The following is a 25807-nucleotide window of genomic DNA, read 5'->3' on the forward strand; positions in this document are numbered from 1 at the left end:
TCCAGGCTCCTGGCCCCTCCCTGGTCATGCACATCCTCTCTTCCATACAACAGCTGCTGCCCAATGGACCTTACCTCTCAGGGCCAGGCGGCCCAGCCACCCTGGGGACTCCCTATTTGTCTATTTTTGGGCCCAAGTTCCTGCCACATCTCCATCCACTGCTCAAGAGGCATTGCACGGCTTATTAAGGGTTTATTCTTTTCACTAAACATGTGGCAAGCTGAGAGGTCTTGGAATGGCCGTGAACTTGGCCAATGTTTATGGAAATGGATCTGGCCATTCTGAGGTTTAAACAGGATTAGGAGACACAGGAATGCAGAGTCCTGCACCCTCCACCAAGACTATAAAACACTGAGCTGGGCGTCAGGAGACCTGACTTCAGGACCCGATTCCACTCACCCAGCTACGGGCCATCTCTGAGCTTCAGTTTGCTCTGTGGGTCTGTTTGGGGATGGGGCAGGCAGTATGTGGCTGGCCCTCCTTGTTGGTGTTCATCTTTTGTTCTCAAAAAGGACCCATGGCGTCACAGGGGTGCCTGCTGGAGCCAGAGTTGGATTGAAGTGAGGCAGAGCCAAGTGTTTGCCCCGCCCTCTCCTTCAGTCATTCCGCTGGCCCCTCCCTCTAAGAACTCAGGCTTCAGGCCTTTGGTGTAAGCAACCTTCCCTTTCTGGTGATCAAAGGAGATGGGGCAGCTAGCAAGAGAGCAGGGTTACTCTTCCCGATCTCTAAGTGATTTGGGCTGGGGGTGGGGGTGGGGGGGGAGAGGGGAGAGTGCCACTGGGGTGGGGGGGTGGGGCTGGAGGTGTTACTGCTTTGGAGGAAAGAGAGATCCACGGGAAAGTGGAAGATGGGAGTTTGGGTTCTAGCTCGGCCAGTTACTCGCGTGACCCTTAGCAAATCACTTTCCTTCTCTGGACTTCAGCTTTCTCGTCTGTATGATGGAATACTTGTGTTCTCTACCTCAGTCAGAGGAAACTCAAATCCAAATGGGTGGCGTGGGGGGGGGGTGACTAACCTGTACACAACGATCCCTATGGGGTGGCATATTCACTTCTTTTTACAATACAGTGTTCTTTGTTTTCCTGGATTTTTTTTTCTTTTTTTCTGTTTTGGGTTTTTTGCTGGGCAATTGGGGTTAAGTGACTTGCCCAGGGTCACACAGCCAGTAAGTGTTAAGTGTCTGAGATCGGATTTGAACTCAGGTCCTCCTGACTCCAGGGCTGATGCTCTATCCACTGCGCCATCTAGCTGCCCCTCCTGGATTTTTCCATCTGGTTTACTAGGTCCCGATTGCCTTTTAATCTTGTTCAGGCCTCAGTCAGGAGTGTTGTAGGCCATATCATGTCACCTCTGGGCCACCTCACAGGGCAGGTGGGAGGAAGATGCTCGCAAACTATTATAGTAGGAGGTCGGTGAGGTAGTATTTCAGGGGGCTTGGATTGTTTCCCTGACCTTCCTCTAAAAGCCCTATCCTCTCAGCCTTAGGGTCCTAGGATGTCGAAGCTAGAAGGGACATCAGAGAACAACGTTCAATTTGAAAGAGCATTTAACAGAGCCCCAAGAAGGGAGTATAGGCGCATAAATCTAGAACTAGAGCTGGAAGGGACCTCGAGTCACAGAAGGGGAAACTGAGGCCCAGGGAGGGGAAGTGATTGCCCAACATCTCACATAAAATCTTAGCTCTAAAACTGGCAAGGTCCTCAGAGTCCAATCCCATCATTGTCCAGAAAAGGAAACAGGGCCAGGGAGGGGAAGGGGTTTGCCCAGGGTTCACAGCTAGTTAGAGCTTGAGGCATGATTTGAATTCAGGTATAACTACCATGAAGGCTAGCATTCTAGCCATGATACCCATGATGCTTTGCATGTGGTACACCTTCCCACCCCACCCCTCTCCAAATCCTCACCCTTGACCAGGCCTTAGTCCAAGGTCCTTCTCCAAGAGGTTTCTGCTCTCTCCAGTGCCCAGTCAGCTCTCGTTCCTCAGTCACCACAGGATACTCAGAGCTTGGAGATACCTTGGACAGCATCTTCCAGGCCATTGTTTCTGGCATTCTACCCCACTGAGTCATTGCCTGAGACTGAGACTGAGATCCAGTTGGCAGACAGAGGTGTGGGCATCGAGGGCAGGCCCAGTGGGGGCAGGGCCTGGCCTTTGAAACAGCTGCAGAAGCCTGTTGGCCACACCAGCAGCCACATGGCATGGGGAGAAGGCCCGCTTATTACAAGTCAGTAATACGAGGCATCACTTAGGTAACTGTTAGGATCCACAGAAGGGAGGAACGACTGTTAGCACATGGAGAAATCTATCTCTGTGGGACTTGGGGCTTCTGAACACAGGTCCTTTCCCTAGTACAGATACTTATAGTGGTAGACAGGAATCCCACAGTTATGCTGGGTTCAAAACCAGTCACTGGCCTTGGGGGCAGCCTGTTTTGACAGACACAACCTGATCTGGTTCAGTATTGGTGTGACCTTTACCAGGGCACTTACTCTCAGTTTCTTCCTCTGTAAAATGGGGAGAGGGGGAGGTAATTAGATCAATGGTTCTCAATGGCTGAAGACCCCAAAAACCTTTTGTATATGTAGGCTCTATCTATTCATATTCACCATGTAATGAATGCAAACTGATCATTTTTAAAATATATATTTATTTGTTCCTTAAAATAACAGCAATAAGCCTATTACATGTTAACATAAATAACATAATTCTATGAAAGATAATTGTATTTCTCCCCCCCAAATTAGTGGGAACTGTGGTATCATTATACATATTTTTGCACATCTCTTTAATGTCTGACTTAACAGAAGAAAAGGGCATGCTCCTATCTGCTTGTGCCTTCAACTTGTGGTCAAAGTATGATGCAGAAAATCTGCCCTCACAGACATGTAGTTGGAAAAGAGAAGAGGATTTAGTAACATCTTAGTATCATTAGGAAATTCATTTTGGGGGGTGGCTAGGTGGCGCAGTGGATAAAGCACCAGCCCTGGATTCAGGAGGACCTGAGTTCAAATCCAGCCTCAGACACTTGACACTTACTAGCTGTGTGACTTTGGGCAAGTCACTTAACCCTCATTGCCCCACAAAAAAAAGAAAGAAAGAAATTAATTTTGACTTCGTGGACCCCAGAAAGGGTTTTAGAGGACCCCCCAGAGGCCTGCAGAACACACCTTGAGACCTTCTGGACTCTGACCTCAGAGGTCCCTTCTAGCTATAGAGCAAGGATTCAGTGTGTGAGCTTGGGCAAGTCATTTCTCTCTCTCTCGGCCTGTTTCTTCCTTTGGAAAAAGAGGGGGTTGAACCAGATGGCCTCTGAGAGCCCTTCCAGCTGTAGAGCCAGAATCCTGTGTGTGACCTTGGACAAGTCACTCTTCTCTCTGGGCCTCAGTTTTTTCCTCTGTAAAATATGGGGAATTGAACCAGATGGCCTCTGAGGGCCCTTCCATCTCAGTACTTAGTATCCTACGTGTGACCCTGGGCAAGTCCCTTCCCTTCCCTGGGTCTCAATATCCTCCTCTGTCTAATGAGGTACTGGATAGCTTCTGAGGTCCTTGTCAGCTTTGATCTGTCACAACCATGTCAAAATTGGAAAGGAGTTCAGAATTCATCCAGATGTTATCCCGGAATCCATGAACTTGGGATATGTATGCATGTGTGTGGATACCAACAGACATACACGCACAGGCACCTATATGTATACATACATATATTTCATAACACTATTCATTTTATTTTGTTTTTGTTTTTTGTTTTGGGGTTTCTTTTGCAGGGCAATGGGGATTAAGCGACTTGCCCAGGGTCACACAGCTAGTAAGTGTCAAGTGTCTGAGGCTAGATTTGAACTCAGGTACTCCTGAATCCAGGGCCGGTGCTTTATCCACTGCGCCACCTAGCTGCCCCCCTATTCATTTTATTTTGTGGATTTAAATAGAATATTCTAAAGGGTGCACAGGATTTCTCAAACTGCCTGAGGGGTCCGGAAAACAAAAAGGGGTTTAAATTCTCTGGATTAGTTCCACCTGCTCGTTTTCCCAAACAAGAGGGTTGAGTAACTGCCTTAAGGCCACCCAGAGAATGACACACTCATGCTGAGAATCCATTCCCTCTGTGCGGCCTTGTCTCCACCTATCTGTATGAGCACAATGATCCCTCTGCCGACACGGTGACCCTGGGATTGCCTCCAGAAACAGCAAACCCTTCCCCCATGACCTTCTGCAAGCTTGGTCAGGACATTTCCCCCACCACTTCACCCCACCAATCATCACTCTGATATTAAGGGCCTATCGGTCTCCTTTGATGTTGTTGTTCAGTCTTTTTCAGTTGTGTCCGGGACTCTTTGTGACCCCGTTTGGGGTTTTCTTGGCAGGGGGTAGTTTCCCATTTCTCTCTAGCTCATTTGACAGATGAGGAAACTGAGACAAACAGGGTGAAGTGATTTGCCCAGGGTCACACAGCTAGAAAACGTCTGAGGGCAGATTTGAACTTGGGTCCTCCTGATTCCAGGGCAAGTGTTCTGCCCATCATTCTCCTAGTTCTATGCAAATGGTCACAAGCAGCATTCCTTCAGCTGCTCTGACCAGGCCTTCAGAGGGCTGAATAGAGCACTGGCCCTGAAGTTGGCAGGAGCTGAATTCAAATCTCACCTCAAACTAGCTGTGTGCCCCTGGGCAAGTCACTTCACCCCAATTGCCTGAAACATCTGGGGCCATCTCCAGTCGTCCTGATGTATATCTTGCCACTGAACCCAGATGGCTCTGGAGGAGAAAGTGAGGCTGGTGACCTTGCACAGCCCTCCCTCACTTAAATCCAATTCAGTGTAAATCATGACATCCCCCTGATGTCATGATCCTCTTTGAGAACGAAGGACAAACACCAAGAACAATTCGAAGAGAAGAGGGTGACTTTCCCAGAGTCACTTAGCACATTAGTGAAATAGCTGGAATTTGTGCCAAGACCCCCAGATTCTTCTTTACTGCAGAGGCTCCAAAGTGTGGGCAGGATCCCAGAGGCCCCCTTGAGAGTGGTCAAGCCCAGACTCTGAGACCCAGGCAGAGCAAGTGGCATAGAGCTGGGAAACCCTGCTTTTGTCTGCTCCCTGCCCAAATGTCCCCACCAGGAAAGCAACTTGACTTGCCTCTGTGGTACATGGGATCTCTTCTGGCCTGAGGTTGTCGCTTGCTCAAGGCAGTGGAGAGGCAGAGCAGTCTGACAGACAGAGGCCTGAACTTGGAATCCCAGGACTTGGGCCCAGATCATGGCTTTGACATGTCTTAGCTCTAGTTGAATCACTTAACCTCTCTGGCTCTCTCTAAAATCAGGATAATCAAATTTTCTTTCTCCATGTTCCAGCTGGGGAGAGACAAATCCTTGGCAAACCAGTGGATCTGAGTATTTGTTTCTGGGGACCCTGTCCCCAGAATTGCCTCACTCCTCAACTCACGAATTCCTGTACACTCTCTAGTCTCACCCCAATGCCAAATGGTGTCCACAGGATGCAGGTCCTCACTAAAGGCCTCCAAGCTTCCTGTGCATTTTTTCTTTCCACTTGAACCTTTGTCTGAGAACTCCATGAGGATATGAAGTGGGTATTCTCTCACTTTTGGGTCTCCCCACAAAATTCACTGAGCACAGGCCTGGGCAGGGGAAGGAGGGGGGAAGGTGCTTTGTTTGGTAAAGGCAAGGCCTTGGTCTTCAGGGACATAACAGTCTAGCAGAGAGATAATACACAAAGTGTTCCATGATTTCCAAGGTGAAATGCCATCACTGATGAGGACAAGATATGCTATGGGAAGTGATGTTGGAGCTGAAGCTGGTAAGAATAATGAGCGGTCATTCTTCATGGTTCAATGTCAGTTCTGAAGAAGGCCTTCGGTGGAGGCCAACAGTGGCGTCATTTGGGGCTCGGCCCCATGCCAGGAGGGAGGGCCAACATGCTACATGGCTACAGAGCCCTCTGCCTATCCAGAAAGGTCCTAAGAGGTTGGAACACTGGGCTAAATGCTAAGAAAGTAAAGTTCAGTAGGGATCAATGTCACAAATGCAAGATGGCGAGGCATGACTAGGTGGCAGTTGGTTTGAAAAACATCTGGGGCAGGGCAGCTAGGTGACATAGTGGATAGAGCACCAGCCCTGGATTCAGGGGTACCGGAGTTCAAATCCGGCCTCAGACACTTAACACTTACTAGCTGTGTGACCTTGGCCAAGTCACTTAACCGCAATTGTCTCACCAAGAAAAACAAAAAACAAAACCAAACATCTGGGGCCTTAGTGGGCCTGTGAGCCAGCGGCAGTACACAGTAGACAAAAGAGCTCATCAAACATCAGGCTGCATGAGGAGAGGCCTCACAAGAAGGAGGTGAAAAGTCCTAAACTCTGTTGTATTCAGTTGTGGGCAGCACACTTTCATATAGGCTCTCATTAAATGGCAGGAGGATTAAGGGCCTTGAGTTCATGTCAAATGAAGGCTGCTTATAAGAACCATAGATGTTGTAGCTCAGAGCAAGACCAGACCAGACATCCAGTGGCGGACAACTTTGTCAAGAAATTTAGTTGTGAACGTGGAAATCTGTTTAACATGATTGCACATGGGTAGCCTATATCAGATTGCTTGACATCCTGGAGAGGGGGGTGGGGAGGAACGGAGGGAGAAAAATCTGGAACTCCAAATCTTTGGGGGGGGCAATTGGGGTTAAGTGACTTGCCCAGGGTCACACAGCTAGTAAATGTCAAGTGTCTGAGGCCAGATTTGAACTCAGGTCCTCCTGACTCCAGGACTGGTGCTCTATCCACTGTGCCACCTAGCTGCCCCTGGAACCCTAAATTTTATTTTAAAAAATGAATGTTGAAAATATCTTTACGTGTAATTGGAAAAAATACTATTAACAAAAAAATTTAGTTGTGAAAGGAAAGAGATACGGGCCAGGAGCTGGGTTAAAGCTTTGGGGGGCTTTTGGGGGAGCCTGAGGCCTTTTTAGACTTGGGGAGACCTGAGCATACCTATAGGCAGGTAGGAAGGTGCTGGCATGGATGAGGAAAGAGATTAAATGTACAAAGGAGAGGAAATAGTTGCTGAAACTAGGCCTTAGAGGATCGAGGAGAGAAAAGGGGGTAATGTGAGTGATGGGATTAGCCCAGGACAGGAACAGATAGACTTCTTCAACCAGAGGGAAAGAGAAGACAGGAGAGTAGTGCTAACATGGTGTGAGCAATGGAGGATCATGAAAGGAGAGAGAGTATGTCAGCTACTTTCAATCTTCTCAGGGAGGTAGGAGGTGGGTTCATCTCATGTGTGAAATTATATGTCATCCATGTGAATCTGTGTGAGTAAAATTAGCATGTTTGGATGGATGGATGGGCGGGTGGATGGAGGGAGGGAGGGAGCGATAGAGAGATGGATAGGTGAATGGATAGAGAAATGGATGGAGGAATGGATAAATAGGTGAAAGGAGGGATGGATGGATGGGCGGGTGGATGGATGGAGGGAGGGAGCGATAGAGGGATGGATAGGTGAATGGATAGAGAAATGGATGGAGGAATGGATAAATAGGTGAAGGGAGGGATGGATGGATGGATGGATGGGCGGGTGGATGGATGGATGGATGGATGGATGGATGGATGGATGGATGGATGGATGGATGGATGGGCAGCTAAGCCAAGTGGCCAGGGCCCTTGCAGGAGGGATGCCAGTCTGACGCTTCCTACAGTGCTCCTACCTCCCCCTGAAGCCTTCCATCCTCCCTATCTCACTCTCTGCAGACCAGTGAGAGCCGAGTTCACTTCGTGGTCCTGAGGCCTCGAGGTGGTCTGATCATGGAGATGGAGACAGACTCGGGCAGCGCGAGGCCCAGCAGAGGTGGCAGCAGGAGCAGTGAAAGCAATGGCAGCGATGGCAGCAGCCACATCAGCCTCGACCACGGGAACGGCCCTCCCCCAATTTCAATTCCACAGTGGAAGCCTGAGCTGGGGCACTACCCACGGCCCCCAGCTTTCTACAAGGTAAGTACCAGCCTGTGCTCCCATCACCCCCTGAGGCAGCCCAGGACAGAATATCAGACACCCCAAGGGTTAATCTCAGCTCTACAAGGCCATTCCCCTCTCTAGGCCTCAGGTTCCTTTGCTGTCAAACGGTAGAGTCGCACTCCAGTTCTCTTCTAGTTCTGTAGCCTATGATCCCACAATCCTTCAATACTCCCAGGCAGCTGGGGGGAGGGGACAGGGACTGACCCCACTCAGAAGGCCCCCTGTGCCTGGAGACTCAGTTTATCCTTCAAGCCTATTGCCTTGTAAGCCTAAGTCAGCCAGGAGGAAGTGGTCCCCCAAGTTTCCTCTGTTCTTTTGAGGATCCCCTTGCTGGCTTCCTGAGCCAGGAGAAGACCCTCACCATAAGGAAAGACGTGAAAGAGTCCCTGGGCATCACGATTGGGGGCGGCCGGGAAGGCAAACACAGTGTGCCCATCTATGTGACCAGCGTGCAGCCTGTGGGCTGTCTTTGCCGGGATAGCCGCATTCAGAGAGGTAATGGGGAGGAAGGATGGGAGGTTGGGGAGGGCAGACAGTACTGCCATTCATTTCCCAGCCCCATTTCTCTGCACCTCTGGTGTGTCCATGGGCCCCATCCCAGCCAAGGCCTCTGCTGGAAACACAGAGAAGGCCAGGGCAAGAATCCTAGGTCCAGCACCCCCTAGCTGTGTGACCTTGGGCAAGGGAATTGCCCTTCTCTGCATCTCAGCTTCCTCCATCTGTCAAGTGAGGAGATTGGGCTAAAGTTACCTCTTTGCAAGCTCCACCTATTTCTGCTAGTTCTGCCTTCAACCACTGGAGAAGAGTTCTCCTGCCGCCCATTCCCCATCCCTCCCCTCAGCCTAGAACCTTCTCTTCTTCAGCCAAAATCTCCCCAGTTCTTTCAAGTATATGTGAGGGTGGCAGGGGAGATAAGATAAGACCTGGACATAGACACAAGGTGGTATGGGTTAGGGACCCAGAATAAGCCAGCAGCCCAAGTATTTATGGGCATTAAGACACCAACCAAACCCCCTGGTGCAGTTATCCCTGCCACATCACGGGGGTGAGGGCCATGGCGCCCCACAATCTGGAAAGTCCACATAAAAATTTGGGGGCTTCCCTTTGTACCAGAGAAGAAGTACCAATTATTGTGGTATCACAAGAGAAAATGTGTTCACATTAGACAACACCACAGATCTATTTTCTGCATTTTGGAGTTTCCAAACTTTTCCCATGTTGTCTCCTGCTTCTGCAAAACTCTCCCCCCAGATTCCCATTGAATTTATGCTGACTCATGATGTAGCGAAACCTGCAACGGGGAAAGTCACTCTGTGGAAGTGATAAATGTACCCTAGACAATTCTCTAAGACCCCAAGTTTTCAGCATCTGGGCTTTGGTGTCAAGAGCATGGATTGGGAATTGGGGGAAGTTCTGGGTTCAAAGCTTAGCTCTGTTCCTTACTCTATGTGATGTTGGAACAGCCACTCCACTTTATGGGCTCCTGTAAAATGAGTTTGGACTAGAGGATATTGAAGCTGCACCCACTTCTTTTTTTTTTTGTGGGGCAATGAGGGTTAAGTGACTTGCCCAGGGTCACATAGCTAGTATGTGTCAAGTGTCTGATGCTGGATTTGAACTCAGGTCCTCCTGAATCCAAGGCTGGTGCTTTATCCACTGCACCACCTAGGTGACCCCTGCATTCACTTCTAAAGCCTAGATTAAACTCTTCCAGGTCCAGGGGCACTCTTGACTTTCCAATGGGGCTAGAGTCCTGGTCTCCTCTGTCCACAGTGGCTTCCCCTGTCCTGAGTTCTCCCCACATCCATCCACCCACCCAACCACTCCCACACTCTACAGGTAACATTCTGCTGAGCATCAATGGCATAGACTTGACGTCACTCTCCTACCAAGAGGCAGTGGCGGTCCTCAAGTCCCAGGCAGCCTCAACCATCATCGTCCTGAAAGCCTTGGACATCCTGATGCCACCTGTGAGCCTGGAGCCTTGGGCAGGTGGCCAAGAACCACCCGTGGAGTATGGTCACAGCTGGTCTCCCCTCTGGCTGTCATGGCTGGGGCTCCCCAGGTGAGAATGGGGTGGGACCTCTCCCACTCTAGCTTTGCTTTCCCTTGATCACCACCTGGCCCCCCAAACAGAGGCCAATCTCCTGGCTGGGAGTCCCACACATCTTTGAAGTAAGCAAAGAAGGATGGAGAGAGGTTCCCCCTAGAGCTTCAGTAGATTGAGCCAAGAGGTTGAGCCCCACATTCCTGCTCCCCTGAAATATGCCTGGCATGGTGCCACTCATCTCTGGGCCTTGATTTTACCACTGCTTTCTTTTTGTTTTGTATTTGGTTTTTTGTTTTGTTTTGTGGGGTCACACAGCTAGTAAATGTTAAGTGTCTGAGGCCAGATTTGAACTCAGGTCCTCCTGAATCCAGGGTCAGTGCTTTATCTACTGCACCACCTAGCTGCCCCCTTACCACTGCTTTCACAAGACAGTCATCCTCAGGCCTCCCAAGGGTTATGGAACAAAGGAAAACCATACATGTTCTTCTCCCTAGTCTTCTCCCCTATCATGAATCCAAAAAGTAGAGCCTAGGATTTCAGAGCTAGAAGAGAACTAAATGAGCTCTGATTAAAACTCTCCCAATTCCGGAGCAGCTAAGTGGTGCAGTGAATAAAGCACCAGCCCTGGATCCAGGAGGACCTGAGTTCAAATCTGACCTCACACACTTGACACTAGCTGTGTGACCCTGGGCAAGTCACTTAATCCTCATTGCCCCACAAAAAAAAGAAAAAAGAAAAAGACTTGATAGATAAAACTCTCCCAATTTACCAATAGGAAGACTGAGACCCAGAGCAGAGAAAGGGCTTAAAATAGTTTTAAAATTATATATATATATATTTTTTTTACTTAACAAAAATCTATTTTCTCTTCCTCCCACCTTCCCCCATTCAGAAAAAAGAAAACCTTTGTAACAGATATATATAGTTAAGTAAAAGAAATTTCTACATTGGCCATGACCAAAAATTCTGCTCCCTGAGTCCATCACCTCTCAGTCAGGAGATGGATAGCAGGTTCATGAGTCCTCTGGAATCATGGTTGGGGGTTGGGCCTTGTGTTTGTCAGACTTCCTAAAGGTGTTTGTCTTTACAATATTGTTGTTATTGCATAAATAACCTTGGTTCTGTTCGTTTCCTTCTGCACCAGTTCATACAAATCTTCCCAGCTTTCTCCCAAACTCTCCCTCATCATTTCTTTTTTTTTTCTTTTAGTGAGGCAATTGGGATTAAGTGACTTGCCCAGGGTCACACAGCTAGTAAGTGTTAAGTGTCTGAGGCCCGATTTGAACTCAGGTACTCCTGATTCCAGGGCCAGTGCTCTATCCACTGCACCATCTAGCTGCCCCTCATCATTTCTTACAACGAGAGCCGTCCATCACCTTTGTATACTGTGATTTGTTCAGCCATTCCCCAAATTATGGGCACCCCCTCAGTTTCCAATCCTTTGCCTATTACTACAGGAAGTGCTGCAATAAGTATTTTTATACATCTGGTCACCTTTTTTCTTTCTGCCTAGTGGCAGTATTGCTGGGTCAAAGGGTGGGTACAGTTCAGCGACTTTGGAGGCATAGAAAAGGACTTCTCAGATCATAGGCTAATTGAATGTTGGATCTGAAAGAAACCTGACAGACAAGCTCATTTTCCAAAGGAGGAAGCTGAGGCCCAGAACAATGAAGGGCCTTCTGTAGGGTCACATGGAGAGGTAGCCTAGGGTTTGTGAGTCATGAGATTTGGACTTCCCCTGGTGATTATTACTGTGTGGAGCATGTGCTGATGTCACGATGGCCCCATTTAGTCAGTGGCCTCTGACTAAGAATGATGGGGCCCGGGGCAGCTAGGTGGCACAATGGATAGAGCACCAGCCCTGGAGTCAGGAGGACCTAAGTTCAAATCCAGCCTCAGACCCTTGACACTTACTAGCTGTGTGACCCTGGGCAAGTCACTTAACCCCAATTGTCTCACTTAAAAAAAAAAAAAGAATGATGGGGCCCATTTCTCTGGGGCCATAAGGTTGACAATGCACCTTCCCTTCAATTGCTCTTCAGGGTTGGTCATAGTATTGTTCACCTCATTTTATGATGAGAAAATTAAGGGTGACAAAGGTAAAGAACTTTTTTTTTTGTGGGGCAGTGAGGGTTAAGTGACTTGCCCAAGGTCATACAGCTAGTAAGTGTTAAGTGTCTGAGGCTGGATTTGAACTCAGGTCCTCCTGAATCCAGGGCTGGTGCTTTATCCACTGCAGTGCCACCTAGATGCCCCCTAAGAACTTGACCAGCTAGTTGGTATCAGAGCCAAGATAGGATTCTTTCTGGTCTGACTCCAAACCATTATACCAAGTGGCTTGGCCCCGTGCTCTCCTCCTTCCCATAGCCAAGGTATGACCTCAGTTTCCCCAGCCATTAAATAGGCCAAGAAGCCCTACTTCTGGAGTGACTTGATGTGTTGGGAAATGTGCCACTCCTGTCTGAAGCATTTTCCTTCCCAGAAATCTCTGTCAGTGGTGTCCCAAGTGGGAGGAATTCTGTACCCACCCCTTTCCCCAATATGTCAGCAGCTTCAGGAGCTCAGTAGGCATGGACGCTCTACTTGTTCCAGGCAATGCCATGACCAAGTTCTCTGGAACAGACAGGGCTTGATACCTAGGAAGAGGCTGTAAGCTTTACCTACCAGAGGATAAGGGAGGGGCCCAAGGCTTAGTGAAAGCAGCCAGGCCAATCCCCTCATTTAACAAAGGAGGAAACTAAGACTGGAGGTGAGAGGTGGGAGAAGGAAGAAGCCTGCCCGGTGGCTCATGGGTAGGAAGTAGCAGTAGGGATGACACGAAGGCCCTGGTCCAGACTCCAAGGCCAGTTCTCTGGCTGCCCTCTCCTTTACCCTTTCACCTTCGGTGCTTCCAGCCTTCCTTCTGGCCATTGTTAAGTGGTGAAATAGCATTTCTTCCCTCTGTTCTGCATTCTGAGCCATCCTGTGAGTTTCCCACCTCTACCATCCCCTCTCAGAACACAGAGCTCAGCTTGGGCTAACAATGGTCTGTCCACTCTGGCATGGGAGATATGCTTCCTGCTAAGCACATCCACACTTGTGATTCTGACAATGTCCCCCAAAGCAGATATACCTGGGATACTGGGCTGAGGCCCAGCACATTGCCCTAGCCTTTGGCCTGGCTTCGTTTTCCCACGATGCCTCCTGTACCTTGTGGTTCCTAGGTGGAAAGGGAAGGGAGAAAGAAAAGGCAGACAGGAGGGAAAGGCAGTAGAAGAATATGATGCCAAATGTGTGGGATTTTTGGAGTAGGAGAACCCAAGTTCCAATCCCAGCTCTGCCCCTTCCTTCCTATGTCACCTTGGGCCACTCACTTTCCTTCTCTATAAAATGAAAGGATTGGACTTAGTAACCTCTAAGGTCTCTCCTGGGCCCAGTGTTCTATAATTAGCATTCTAGGTGGAGGAGGGTCAGGGCATTACCTAGGAGACAGTGCCCAAACTGGGGCACAGTAGGGTCCTTTGATACCATCCCACTCACTTTACAAAGGAAAAACCAGGCCCAGAGAGAGGGGGCTGACTACCTCTCTGAGCCTGAATGAACTCAAGAACCGAAGTGACCTACCCTAGGCGACACAGGCAGTAAATGGACGTAGGACCCAGGGATATTCTACGTCCAATAGTCATCTCCCTATATTATGCTAAGGAGGCATTGGGGATACTTAAAAGTCAGGGAGCAGAGATGCCCAAGAACTTAGGCCAAGTCCTGGTTTTCTCACTAACTTGATACCTTGAGCAGTGATAGTAACAACAACAACAACAATAATAATAATAACAATAACAACAACAATAAAAATAGAGGGAACACAGCCTAGCGGAAAAGATAACAAGCCTGAGAGCCAGGAAGCCCTGGGTTTGAGCTGCACCTCTGACCCATACACACTGTATGACCCTGGGCAGTTACCTTCAACTTTTCAGGGCAGCCAACTCTCAAAGGCCATATCTCTCAGAGAAGATGCTGGTCTATATGGGTAGAGGGAGCTTCCTCACTGGTATTACCTCCCCCATTGTAATCACAAAAGCAGCAGCAGCGGCGGCGGTGATGGTAGTAGTAGTAGTAGTAGCAGTTGTAGTCATAATCATAGTAAATAATAATAATAACTGACTTTATATGACACTTTTAAGGTTTGCAAAGTCCTCAGCCTATATTACCTCATTTAAACCTCACTTTACCCCTTTTTTAGGTAGGTACATTTAGGGGCGTTATCATCCCCATTTCGCAAATAAGGAAACTAAGGCTCAGAAAGGCTTGTGATTTGCCCAGTGCCACACAGGTAGTGTGTGTGTGTGTGTGTGTGTGTGTGTGTGTGAGACAGAGACAGAGTGTGTGTGTATGCATGTGTTTGTGTGAGAGAGAATGTGTATGTGTATGCATGTGTGAGAGAGAGTATGTGTGCGTGCGTGTGTGTGTGTGTGTGTGTGTGTGTGTGTGTGTGTGTGAGAGAGAGAGAGAGAGAGAAGGAGAGGGAAAGGGAGAAGGTGGAAGGGAGATAAGATTTGAACCCAAGTCTTCTGACCCCACATGGAAACCCCTACCATGCCACACTGTTTTATTAACCTCAGGGGGCCACATCTTATTCAACTGTCAAACGATGGGGTTGGACAAGATAGTCTTTAATGACACTTCCAGGTCTTCAGGGCAGCTAGGTGGCACAGTGGATGGAGCACCGGCCCTGGAGTCAGAAGGACCTGAGTTCAAATCCGGCCTCAGACACTTGACACTTACTAGCTGTGTGACCCTGGGCAAGTCACTTAACCCCAATTGCTTCACCAAATAAATAAATGAATGAATGAATGAATGAATGAATGAATGAATAAATAAAGGAAGGAAGAGCTTCCACTGGAAGCTCTTTGCAGCTTGGGCTTGTGTTGAACACCCCTTTGTACCTGGACAGCACCTAAGGCTACACTGCTGGCCAGGGACGGGGGACCTCAGCAAATAAATAATACTTATGTCATCGCTCTCTCCTGTTCTCTCCCTCCCCAGTGCCCTCCATTTGTGCCAGGATGTTGTGCTGCATAAGAACACCGATGAGAGCTGGGGCTTCAGCATTGTAGGAGGCTTTGAGGCATCCAAAGGCAACCAACCCTTCTTTATCAAGACCATTGTGCCTGGCACCCCAGCCTTCCGGGATCGAAGACTGAAGTGAGTATGTGGGGCCTCTCCCTAGGAACTCTTAATAACCTATCTGTCTCCCTTTCTCTCCATTTGTGCCATTGCCACTGGAGGTCAGGGCCTGTTGCTTAGTCTATTACAAGGGCCTCTTCATTGGTTTCCTTGTCTCAAGTCTGATCCTGCTACTCCCCTGCTCAAGAATTTCCAGTGGCTCCCTCTTGCCTCTAGGATAAATTGCAAAACTACTGTTTGGCATTTAAAGCCCTTCACAGTAGGGCTCCAAGATTCTACTTTTCTTTTGTACTTGGAAAAAATGTATATTTATTCTGAACTTAAACACCAAAAAAGAACATTTCCATACATGTAGCAGAACACAAAAAGAAGACTCTCAATGAAACTGTGAATCTTTCATACCACTTGCTTTTAAAAAAAGGTGGATAATAACATGACTAATGTGGAAATGTGTTTAACATGATTGTAATGTATAACCTAGATCAGATTGCTTGCTGTCCTTAGGAGGGGGGAGGGAAGGGAGAAAGGGAGAAAAATCTGGAACTCAAAAAATATCTTTACATGGAATTGGAAAAATGATTAAAATAAACAAATAAATAGATTTTTTTAAAAGAAAAGAAAAAAAGGTACATGATAAATCCCATACTTTGATTATCTGTATCCTCCCTTTGAACTGTCCCATTCCCTTCTGTACTTTTTGGGGGTGGGCAATGAGGGTTAAGTGACTTGCCCAGGGTCACACAGCTAGTAAGTGTCAAGTGTCTGAGGCCGGATTTGAACTCAGGTCCTCCTGAATCCAGGGCCCGTGCTTTATCCAATGAAGCACCACTTAGCTGCCCCCTTCTGTATATTTTTAGATGTCTCAATAACTCTCTTTTGGGGGTCATCACTTGCTACCTCTCACACAATTAAAAAATGAAGAGAAAAACAATTAATAAGGATATAAGGATAATAATAAGGATAGCCCAATGAAATCGATTGGTGGCCATGCCCCTTGCTGTAGTCCCTGAGTCCATTGACTCTGGCAGGAAGTGGGCAAGAGGCTTTATCGTGAGATCTCTGGACACAGGGTTGACCATTGTATTGATCAGAATTCTTAAGCCTTCAAAGCTCTTTTCCTTTATGGTGTTGTCCTTGCAGGAATTGTTCTCCCTGTTGTGCATCAGTTCCTATCACTCAGAATTCTGGAAAATTGTCTCTTTCACCATTTCCCATGGTACAGTCCTATGACATTCCATTCACATTCCACAACCATTCCCCAATTGGTGGGCACCTCCTTCTATTTTAGCTTTTCTTCTTTCCCTTTTAATCCCCTCTTTGGAATCCAGAGGTTGGTTTGCTTGTGACCATTCCCTGCCCAATATTATCCTCCCTCTTGGCCACTCCCATTTTCTTATCCCTGCTTATTTCCCTGAACCAAGTTTGCTGTATTTCTACACCAAACTATGTTTGTTCAAGCCTCCTTTGTCCATTTCAGATGAGAGTGAGGTTCATCTGATGCCACTCTCCAACCCCCTTCTTCCATGTTTGAATACTCTTCTCAATTCACTGAATTATGAGAAACTACTAGTTCCATTCCCTTCTTCCTTTCTATACTGGTATATTCCTGTTACCCTCCTTTCTCTTTCCTCTGGTCAGACTCTCAAAACAGGATTAATCTATACCCCTACGACCTCTATTCTTTCTTATTTAACTCCTTCAATAGCCTTTTAGGGCATTAAGGTTCCGAAGGGACCCTTGTTTCTTTTCCCTCATTACAATGTTAGTACTGCATCATCATGCTGATTGCTCAAATATGTTTACTTTTCTTGATTTTTCTTTTTTGACTCTTGTGTTTGCATTTCAAAAGTTCCCATTCAGCTAAGGTCTTTTCATCAGAAATGCTTGGAAGTCCTTTATTTCATTAAAAGTCCATTTTCTCTGTGTAGGACTATATTCAGCTTTGCAAAGAAAGTTATTCTTGGATATATGCAATACTTAACAGTCTTAGAGTGTTGCCCAGAGGAGGTATTAGAATCCAGGCAGTCTGACTTTTTCCATGATGTTTGCTGTGCCAACTGAGGCACCCATAAGAAACCTTAAAATACACACAGACCAAAATATCAAGTATAACTTTAGCCTTCCTGCCTCTCCTGATCTCCATTAACCTATTCTGTTAGCAGTCCTTGCTTGACTCTTTGGCTGTCATATATCCATTAGTCTTGCCTCCCTCCCCTCCCTGAGTTCCTCCTTGAGTTATAGGCCTAGCTCTGCACTCAAGTAAAAGCAGTGTGACATCATGGGAATAGTCCTGGACCCAGGACTCAGGAAACCTGGATTCGAGTTCTGACATATCATGGCTGAGTGTCAATGATCTCATCTCTAAAATGTAGACACTAATACCTTTTAAGAAAGGGAGTTCCTCAGTCCTCATAGCTCTTTAAACACCTTTCGGAAATTATGGAAAGGATGCTTGCATGAGCAACTGGTTATTACCAGATGGCCTTCACGAGTCTGAACCTAATGTATAAAATGAGGAGGTCAGCCATGATATCTTTTGAAGTCTCTAGGATCCTAGGTGTATGACCTTGGTCAAGTCACTTCCCCTTGATGGGCCTCAGTTTCCTCCTCTGAAAAATGAGGGGGTGGATTCAATGACCTGTCCAGTTTTGGAATCCCTTTAAACTCTGGATTATCAAGAGGTTGTGTTTTTCTTGTTGTTTGGTTTTTTCCTTGCCTAGCTTGTGTGTCTCTGTAGAGAGATAGAATCACCCCAAAGGTAATGATCCTCTTGAGCTTGGAGAGACCCAGAGGTCCTCTAACCTAATTACTTCACTCTGGAGATGGGAGAGAGGCAACTGCATTCGTTCACTAAGCAAGCACCCAGTAGGTTTCCTTTTTGCATTGGCCAGTGCTAGGCACTAGAGATACAAAAATAGAACCATTACCCAGACCCTGCCCTCAAGTTTACCTACTGGGGACAACATGTACCCAGGGCAGTATGATGCAAGGGAGTGGGACTGGGAAATAGAGATTCAGACAGAGAACTTTAAGAAAATTGAAAGCAAGCTAGGCAGCTAGGTAGTGCTGCATTGGATAAAGCACCAGCCCTGGATTCAGAAGGACCTGAGTTCAAATCCGACCTCAGACACTTGACACGTACTAGCTGTGTGACCCTGGGCAAGTCACTTTACCCCAATTGCCTCACCAAAAAACAAAAAAAAAGAAAGAAAATTGAAAGCAGAGGAGAATATTTTCTTTAGCTTGGGAAATCAAGGAAGTCTTCATGAAGGATGTAGATTCAAGAAAGGAATGTGCCAGCCATGTGAAGGGGGAGGTGAGGTGACATGTATAAATGCACAGGGGCAAGAGATGGCATGGTGAACTTGGGATCAGCATGTCCAGTTTGCCTTGAATGCCAAGGACATAATGGAAGAAATATGGGCTATGTCCCAAATGGTTGCACCCAGATTGGGGTGCTAGGCCTAAAGGCATTAGGGAGCTACAGAAGGTGTTTGAGCATGGGAGAGGTGTGGTCATGTGTGTCAAGGAGAATATTTTGGCAACTCTGGGGAAAGTGGGGTTGGTGAGGGAAGAGACTAAAAATCTATGGATATTCCTAGTATTTCCAATTCTGTTTCTACTAACCTGGATTATTGACTGTTCACTCTCTCCAAACCCGCCAACAGCAGGGGCTCTTGACCTTTCTTGTCTTGTGGAGCCCTCGGAGCCCTCTGGTGCACCAGGGAGGCCCCTTCTCAGAATCATCCATAATCCCAAGATAGGCTAAATTTCAGTTAGATGTTATTGAAAGCAAAGATGGAATTCTTTTCCCATCCCAGTTCACGGCCCCCCCCAATCTTTCCATGCTCCCCTTGGGGATCTGTGGACCCCATTTTAATTAACCCTGCCCTAGAGCAAAGTGCCACCAGTAACTCTCATGTCTATAGGAATGGCATGTTTCTAAAGCATTTTCCTCCCAAGTTCAGGTATTAGCATCCAGAGGCAGCTGGTGGTACAGTGGTCTTGGAGTCAGGAAGTCCTATTTTCAAATCCAGCTTCAGACTAGCTTTGTGACCCTGGGCAAATCACTTAACCACTGTCTGCCTCAGTTTCCTCATTTGTAAAATGAGGATCATAACAACACCTCCCTTACAGGGGTGTTGAAGTTTAAATAAGATCTGTTACAAGCACTTAGCATAGTGCCTGGCTCAGAGTTGGTGCTGTAGAAATATCTATTTACTCTCCTTCCCATATTATGGATGGGATGCAAGGTCTTGCCTATGTTACAATGGAGCCGAAAATTGAACCCGGGCCTCCTAAATCCAAGGTCCCGGGGCTCTTTTCATGATACTGGCTACAAACACAAGCATGGTGGTCATGGGAGTGGAAAGAGGAGAGTGTTTGTCAGAGATGTCTGGGAGGCAGACAGGCTTGGGCTGGAATGTCTCTGAGTAGACCCCAGCTTATCTCTGGGACATTGGCCTCTTCCTTGAACAACATTCTGAAGGCTTCTGTCTGGGAGGGCAGCATTTTCTCTTCATTTTTGTTTCACAGCTGGTAGGGCTCAGCTGGTGCCCTCTTTCTCCTTTCCTCTCACTTCTCCTCCTCTTTCCTATCCTCCCTTCCCCTCCCCTCCTTTCCTCCTTTCCCCTTCCCTTCTCCTCCCCTCCTCTCTTCTCCTCTCCTCCCTTTGGAATGGCTGTTCCTCCTATCACCCCTCCTCCCCCACCAGGGGTCATGAAGACAATCAGCTAAGAGGAGGCAGGATTCGTTCACACCGCACCCCCCCCCCCATTTTTACACATAAGGAAACTAAGGCAAAGTGACATCCAGGAGGCAAATCCTGCATCAGCCGCTTATTAGCTGAGTGACCCTGGACAAGTCACTCTATAGAGGAGCTCTAAAGCTATGAGTCTACAGCCCTATGAAGGAATTAGGAATTGCCTTGAGTTCAAACCCTGGAACCACACTGTCACAAGACACCATCGTAGGCTTGTCAATTTAAAGCTAGAAGAGGCCTGTCATTTTACAGATGAGGAAACTGAGGCCCAGAGAGAGAACATGACTTACCTAGGGTCCCATAGCTAGTAAGCTTCTGAGTCAGGATTCAAGCTCATCTACTCTGAGTTCCAACTATACTGGCACGAGAGGAGTGGGGTTCAGTATTATTCTAGGGCTGAACTGAATATGTGAGGGAGAAAGTAACTCAAAAGAGAAAGTTCAATGGATCCCTGGAATTCAGAATGGGAATCAAGACCCTTAAAAATGATCTGTTCACCTGATCCAACCATTCTGAAGAGAAGTTTGGAATTATGCCAAAATTATGACAAAAAAAGGAAAATAATAAATGTTGGAGAAGCTGTGGGAAAATTGGAACACTAATGCATTGTTGGTGGAGCTGTGAACTGATCCAACCATTCTGGAGAGCAGTTTGGAATTATGCCCAAAGGGCTATAAAGCTGCGCATACCCTTTGACCCAGCAATACCACTTTTGGGTCTTTTTCCCAAAGAAATCATGGAAAGGGGAAAGGGACCCACATGTACAAAAATATTTATAGCTGCTCTTTATGTGGTGGCAAGGAATTGGAAGTTGAGGGGATGCCCATCCATTGGAGAATGGCTGGACAAGTTGTGGTATAGGAATACAATGGAATACTAACTATTGTGCTGTAAGAAACGATGAGCAGGAGGAGATCAGAGAAACCTGGAGGGTCTTGCGTGGGCTGATGATGAGCACGATGAGCAGAACCAGAAGAACATTGTACACAGTATCATCAACATTGAGTGTTGACCTACTGTGATGGACTATATTCTTCTCACCAATGCAATGGTACAGAAGAGTTCCAGGGAACTCATGATAGAAGAGGATCTCCAAATCCAGGGAAAAAAAAAAAGAACTGTGGAGTATAGATGCTCAATGAGCCATACTATTTCTTTTGGTTTTGGTGCTGATGTTTTTCTATTTTGAGGTTTTTCATTATTGCTCTGATTTTTCTCTTATAACATGACTAATGCAGAAATATGTTTAATCTTATTATGTATTATGTATATATATATATGTATGTATATATATATATTATGTATTATGTATATATATATATATAATATATATATATATATTATATATATATATAAAACCTATATCAGATTACCTGCTGTCTAGGGGAGGGGGGAGGGAGGGAGAAAAATATGAAATTGGAAAGCTTGTATAAACAAAAGTTGAGAACTATCTTTACATGTAACAGGAAAAAAATAAAATACTTTATTAATTTAAAAAAATTGGAGAGAAAGGAGGGAGGAAAGGTAGATTTTTGTTTAATAAAAATCATTTAATTTTTTTTTAAATGTAAAAAAAAAATTATCTGTTCACACACACACACCTTGCTTTATAGATGGAGAAAGTGAGGCCCAGGGATGGGAAGGGAAGGCACTCACCCAAATTCACATTTCAAAGTGAATTCAGTCTATCTGGGGGGGAGGTAGTATGAGGTTAGACTGTCTATGCCAGTTCTGATCTTCCAGGATTCCGTGGTTGGAATACCTGTATGCAAATGATATGCAAATTTATCTGCCCAACAATCGTTGCCCTGGCAGCAGTTAGTTTACCCCTTTGGACTTTCTCAGTAGAGTCCACTCTCCCAAGAGCCACAGTGGCGAGTGACTCACTCAGTGTGTGTGTCTCTCTCTTTCCCTACAGGTGCGGTGACGAGATTGTGGCTGTCAACGGGACACCGGCCGCCGGCATGAGCAATGCCCAGCTGATACCCATGCTGAAGGAACTACGGAACCGAGTGGCCCTGACTGTGGTATCCTGGCCAGGCAGCCTGGTGTAGAGAGGCTCCATCCAAGTCCCTTCCCGCTCCCTCACTCAGGACCAGCTAAGGACTGCGGACAGCAGAGAGCCCCTTCTTCCCTCGGGTAGCACCCCCCACTCGATCGTGTGGACCCCACTGTTTGTAACGTCACAAGAACTCTAAACAGGAGAGTGCCAGTGCCCCTGCCCTGCCCCATCAGGGCCCCAAGCCCTGGGGCTCCCCAGAGGGAAGGGACCAGGCAAAGCCCACCCCACCACTTTCTCTGAAGACCAAGCCTCCTTCAGTCACCTTGAGCCAGATTTGCTCTCTCCCACTTCCCATTCCTGAGTACCTGCTATACCTTCAGAGGGACTACGTGGACCTCAGGCTGACCAAGTTTGGGGAAAGGGCTCTGGCCTTCAGCTCAAGACTGGGTCAACTTGTGGTGATTTGATTTGAGGCTTGGAGAAAAACTCTTTCTGACAAAGTCGAAGGGAGGGCTGCCCACAAGAGGGTCAGGGTGCAGACAGAAATTCCTTCTTCCTTCCCTCCCTCCCTCCCTCCCTCCCTCTTTCCCTCCCGCCCTCCCTCCTTCTCTCCTTCCCTGGGTCCCTCCCTCCTCCCTGCTTTCCCACCCCCCTTCCTTCCCTCCATCCCTTCTTTTCCTCCTTTCCCTCCTTCCTACCCCTCTGCTATTCCTGTATCTTTCCCCCAACCCTACCCGACCTCTTTGCCCACTCCACTGACTCCTTCCTTACCTTCTCCCATCCCACCTTCCCTCATTCCCATTCTTCCTCACTCACTTGTTTCTTCCCTCAGGGCTTCCATCGCTCCCCCTGTGGTTCCCACCCTCCCACCCTCTTTCCCACCTTCCTTCCCTCCTTCTTTCATTCCCTCTCTGCCTCTTCCTCTCCCTCCTCTCCTTCTTCCCTCCTTACCTCTAGTGTATTTTCCCTTTGTCCCTCCCTCCCTCCTTGCCATTCCCCAATACCCCTACTTCTGGATCGTCTTTTTCCCTCAGCCCCTCATCCCTAGCCAGTGCTATCCTAACGTCTCACCCCTGTCATTTGAGGACCAAGAGTAACAGCTTCTCTACTCTCCCAGGCTCACCAGCTGCCTCCCCTGCCAGAGCCCTGGGTCACACACTGTCTCCTACACCGGAATTCCTCCCCCTCTCTATCTAGGCAGCTCCCTGGGCTGGACTCTAGTACCAAGCTGCCATTTTGAGCCCTGAAGGGGCCGTTGGTGTGGGGTGAATCTCCTCAGTCTGGTACAGACTTGGTGAGGGGTTCCCTTCATCAGCTCCTGGGGCTAGACTAGCACAGATCTGTAATCCTGAGCCCTGCTCAAAGCCTCGACCGCTGCTGCCTACAGAGGACCAGTAAACAGTTGCACAGTGTTGTGTATGTCTCAGAGGGGGTATAGAGGTAACACCTTCCAGAAATCAGACACTAGCAGGCACCAAGTTGCCACTGTTTATCCTGCCAAAGCACTGAGGTCCTTCATATCCCCTGCTCAGTCAGAGTTGACCCCTGCAAGGTGCCAAGATCCAGCCTTCTTGGGAGGTCAGCTGGGCGAAGACTGTCCACTATGCTGAAATCTACCTGGGGTGGGCAGGGGCCAGGCAGCCAATCCAAGAGCCCAGGAATCCGAGGCATCGGTAAAGAGTAATTATTAAGGACCACCCCCACTCCTTTCCAAGTTGGACATTAGAAAAAAACTACCAGGTCAAGACAACCAGGGGTTGGGGTGGGCAGTGTACTTGGCCCAGTGAGGGCAGAGAGGCAATCTGAGAACACAGTGAGGACCAAGGGCCCAGTTTCATACATTAGAAAGCATCCGCTGCATGCACCGTGACTCCCACCAAAAACACTTACTCTTCAGAGGAATTTGGTCATCTGAAGCCAGGTTGCCAAGGAAGAGAGGGAGAGTAGCCCTCCGCCCCCCAGTCCCCCCCCTTCCCCCTCCCCGGTCCGGCTCAGCATTGTAGCACAGTAATGTTAGCATGATCTCATACCCAGAAGCCACAGACCAATTTGTTTAGGAGTTCCCAGCCTCAGGCTTCTGGCCTGGCTGGACCTAGCCTGAAGCTGAGAGAAGATGGACCAAAAAAGGGCAGAAGCCCCCTCCCCTGAAGGTCTGGGGCCTGCCAGCCGGCCCCCAGGCCCCAGCTCATCAGTCTAATTAGCTTGCATTTGTGCCTAGGCAGCCCAGACCTCCCAGTGAGACACTAGGGTTGCATCTTGGCTGCTTTAATAAACTATTGCAATATGAGTACCCAAGGCCCCAGTGGTTCTTGTCCGCCATCTACTGGAAAGACTGAACCAGCCCATGTGGGATGGGAATTCTTCTCTAGGACCTAATAGGAATTGGGTACCTCATCATAGACCCTAGAGCTGTTGGAGAACTTGAGAGATCTTGAGTCAAAGCAACAGTACCCCACAACTTTACAGAGGGGGAAACCTAGGCTCAGGGAGGGGAAATGACTTGCTCAAGGTCATACATAGGAGCCTAGATAGCTCCTGGAAGGAAGCTCAGAGGCTATTTGGTCTAATGCCCTCATTTTACAGAGGATAGAGGCACAGGGAGGTTAAAGCCAGGGTTGTAGCAGAGGAAGGGCTTGAAGTCTTTCCCCTTTCCCTGTACAATGGTTCCCTCTAGGTCCCTCCTACCTATGGCTTTCTGAAGATCAGTGGGGCCCTTGTGACTTGTATGAGTAGCTGCCTTTAGGTCATAGCAGACATTGGACTGTGAGAGGCCAGGGTCCTCTGGATGGCCTCTTGAGTGGGGAAGAGAGAAGCCTCAGAACAACAGCCAGGATGGAGGTGGCTTATTCTCCTTTCTCTCTCCTCAGTATCTCCATTCTCAGGGATCAGCTAGGACCAGGTCAGGAGTGTCTTAGCATCATAAATGTAGAGTAGAAAGAGATCCCAGAAACCTAGAGCACCTAGGTGGATAGAGAGCTAGGCCTGCAATTAGGAAGACCCAAGTTCAAATCCAGTCTCAGACACACTCTAGCTGTGTGAACCTGGGCAATTCACTTAACCCTGTTGGCCTCCATTTCTTCAACTATAAAATAGGCATCATAACAAAACCTACTTTGGAGGGTTATTGTGAGGGCTCTATGAGATAAGCATTGGGAGGTGCTTAGCACAGTGCCTGGCACAAAGGAAGTGCCAGGTAAATAAATGGTAGTGGTGGTGGTAGTAGTAGTAGTAGGGTTTATTATTATTGTTGTTATTATCTGGAGAGACAGTGAATAGAGCACTGGACCTGAAAGACCAGAGTTGAAATCCAGTCTCAGATATACTCTAGCGTGTGACCCTGGGCAAGTCACTTAACTGCTATCTGCCTCAGTTTCCTCTTCTGTAAAATAGAGAAAATAGCATCTACCTCCCAGGGCTGTTATGAGACTCAAATGACATAATAATTGTAAAGTGCTTAGCACAGGAGGTGCTATTATAAATGGTGGTGGTGGTTACTATTATCATCATCTTTATTGTTATTTGGATGGAGCACTGGGGTCTGGAGTCAGGAAGACCCGAGTTCAAATCTGGCCTCGGACATGAGCTGCGTGACCCTGGGCAAGTCATTTAATCTCTGCTTGCCTCAGTTTCCTCAACTGTAAAATGGGGATCATAATAGCATCTACCTTGCAGGGTTATCGTGACGACCAAATGGCATGATAATTGGAAAGTGCTTGGCATAGTTCCTAAGACAGAGGAAGTGCTATATAAATGATAGTTATTATTATTATTATTATTGCTATTATTAGCTGGAGAGACAATCGAGCACTG

The 25807-nt window shown here is 47.6% G+C and overlaps 1 protein-coding gene across 1 annotated transcript in view; it reads left to right on the forward strand.

The window, feature by feature from the left end:
• Positions 1 to 25163, forward strand: part of LOC122733914 (ligand of Numb protein X 2-like) — a 104049-nt gene extending 78886 nt beyond the window's left edge. The window contains exons 8-12 of the mRNA XM_043974623.1: positions 7754 to 7993; positions 8338 to 8512; positions 9857 to 10082; positions 15093 to 15251; positions 21914 to 25163. Coding sequence (XP_043830558.1) covers positions 7754 to 7993; positions 8338 to 8512; positions 9857 to 10082; positions 15093 to 15251; positions 21914 to 22049 — 936 coding nt within the window. The 3' untranslated portion in view covers positions 22050 to 25163. The remainder of the gene's footprint in view (positions 1 to 7753; positions 7994 to 8337; positions 8513 to 9856; positions 10083 to 15092; positions 15252 to 21913) is intronic.
• Positions 25164 to 25807: the final 644 nt, after the last annotated feature.

This window comes from Dromiciops gliroides, chromosome X (genome assembly GCF_019393635.1).
Source record: "Dromiciops gliroides isolate mDroGli1 chromosome X, mDroGli1.pri, whole genome shotgun sequence".
Classification (NCBI taxonomy): domain Eukaryota; kingdom Metazoa; phylum Chordata; class Mammalia; order Microbiotheria; family Microbiotheriidae; genus Dromiciops; species Dromiciops gliroides.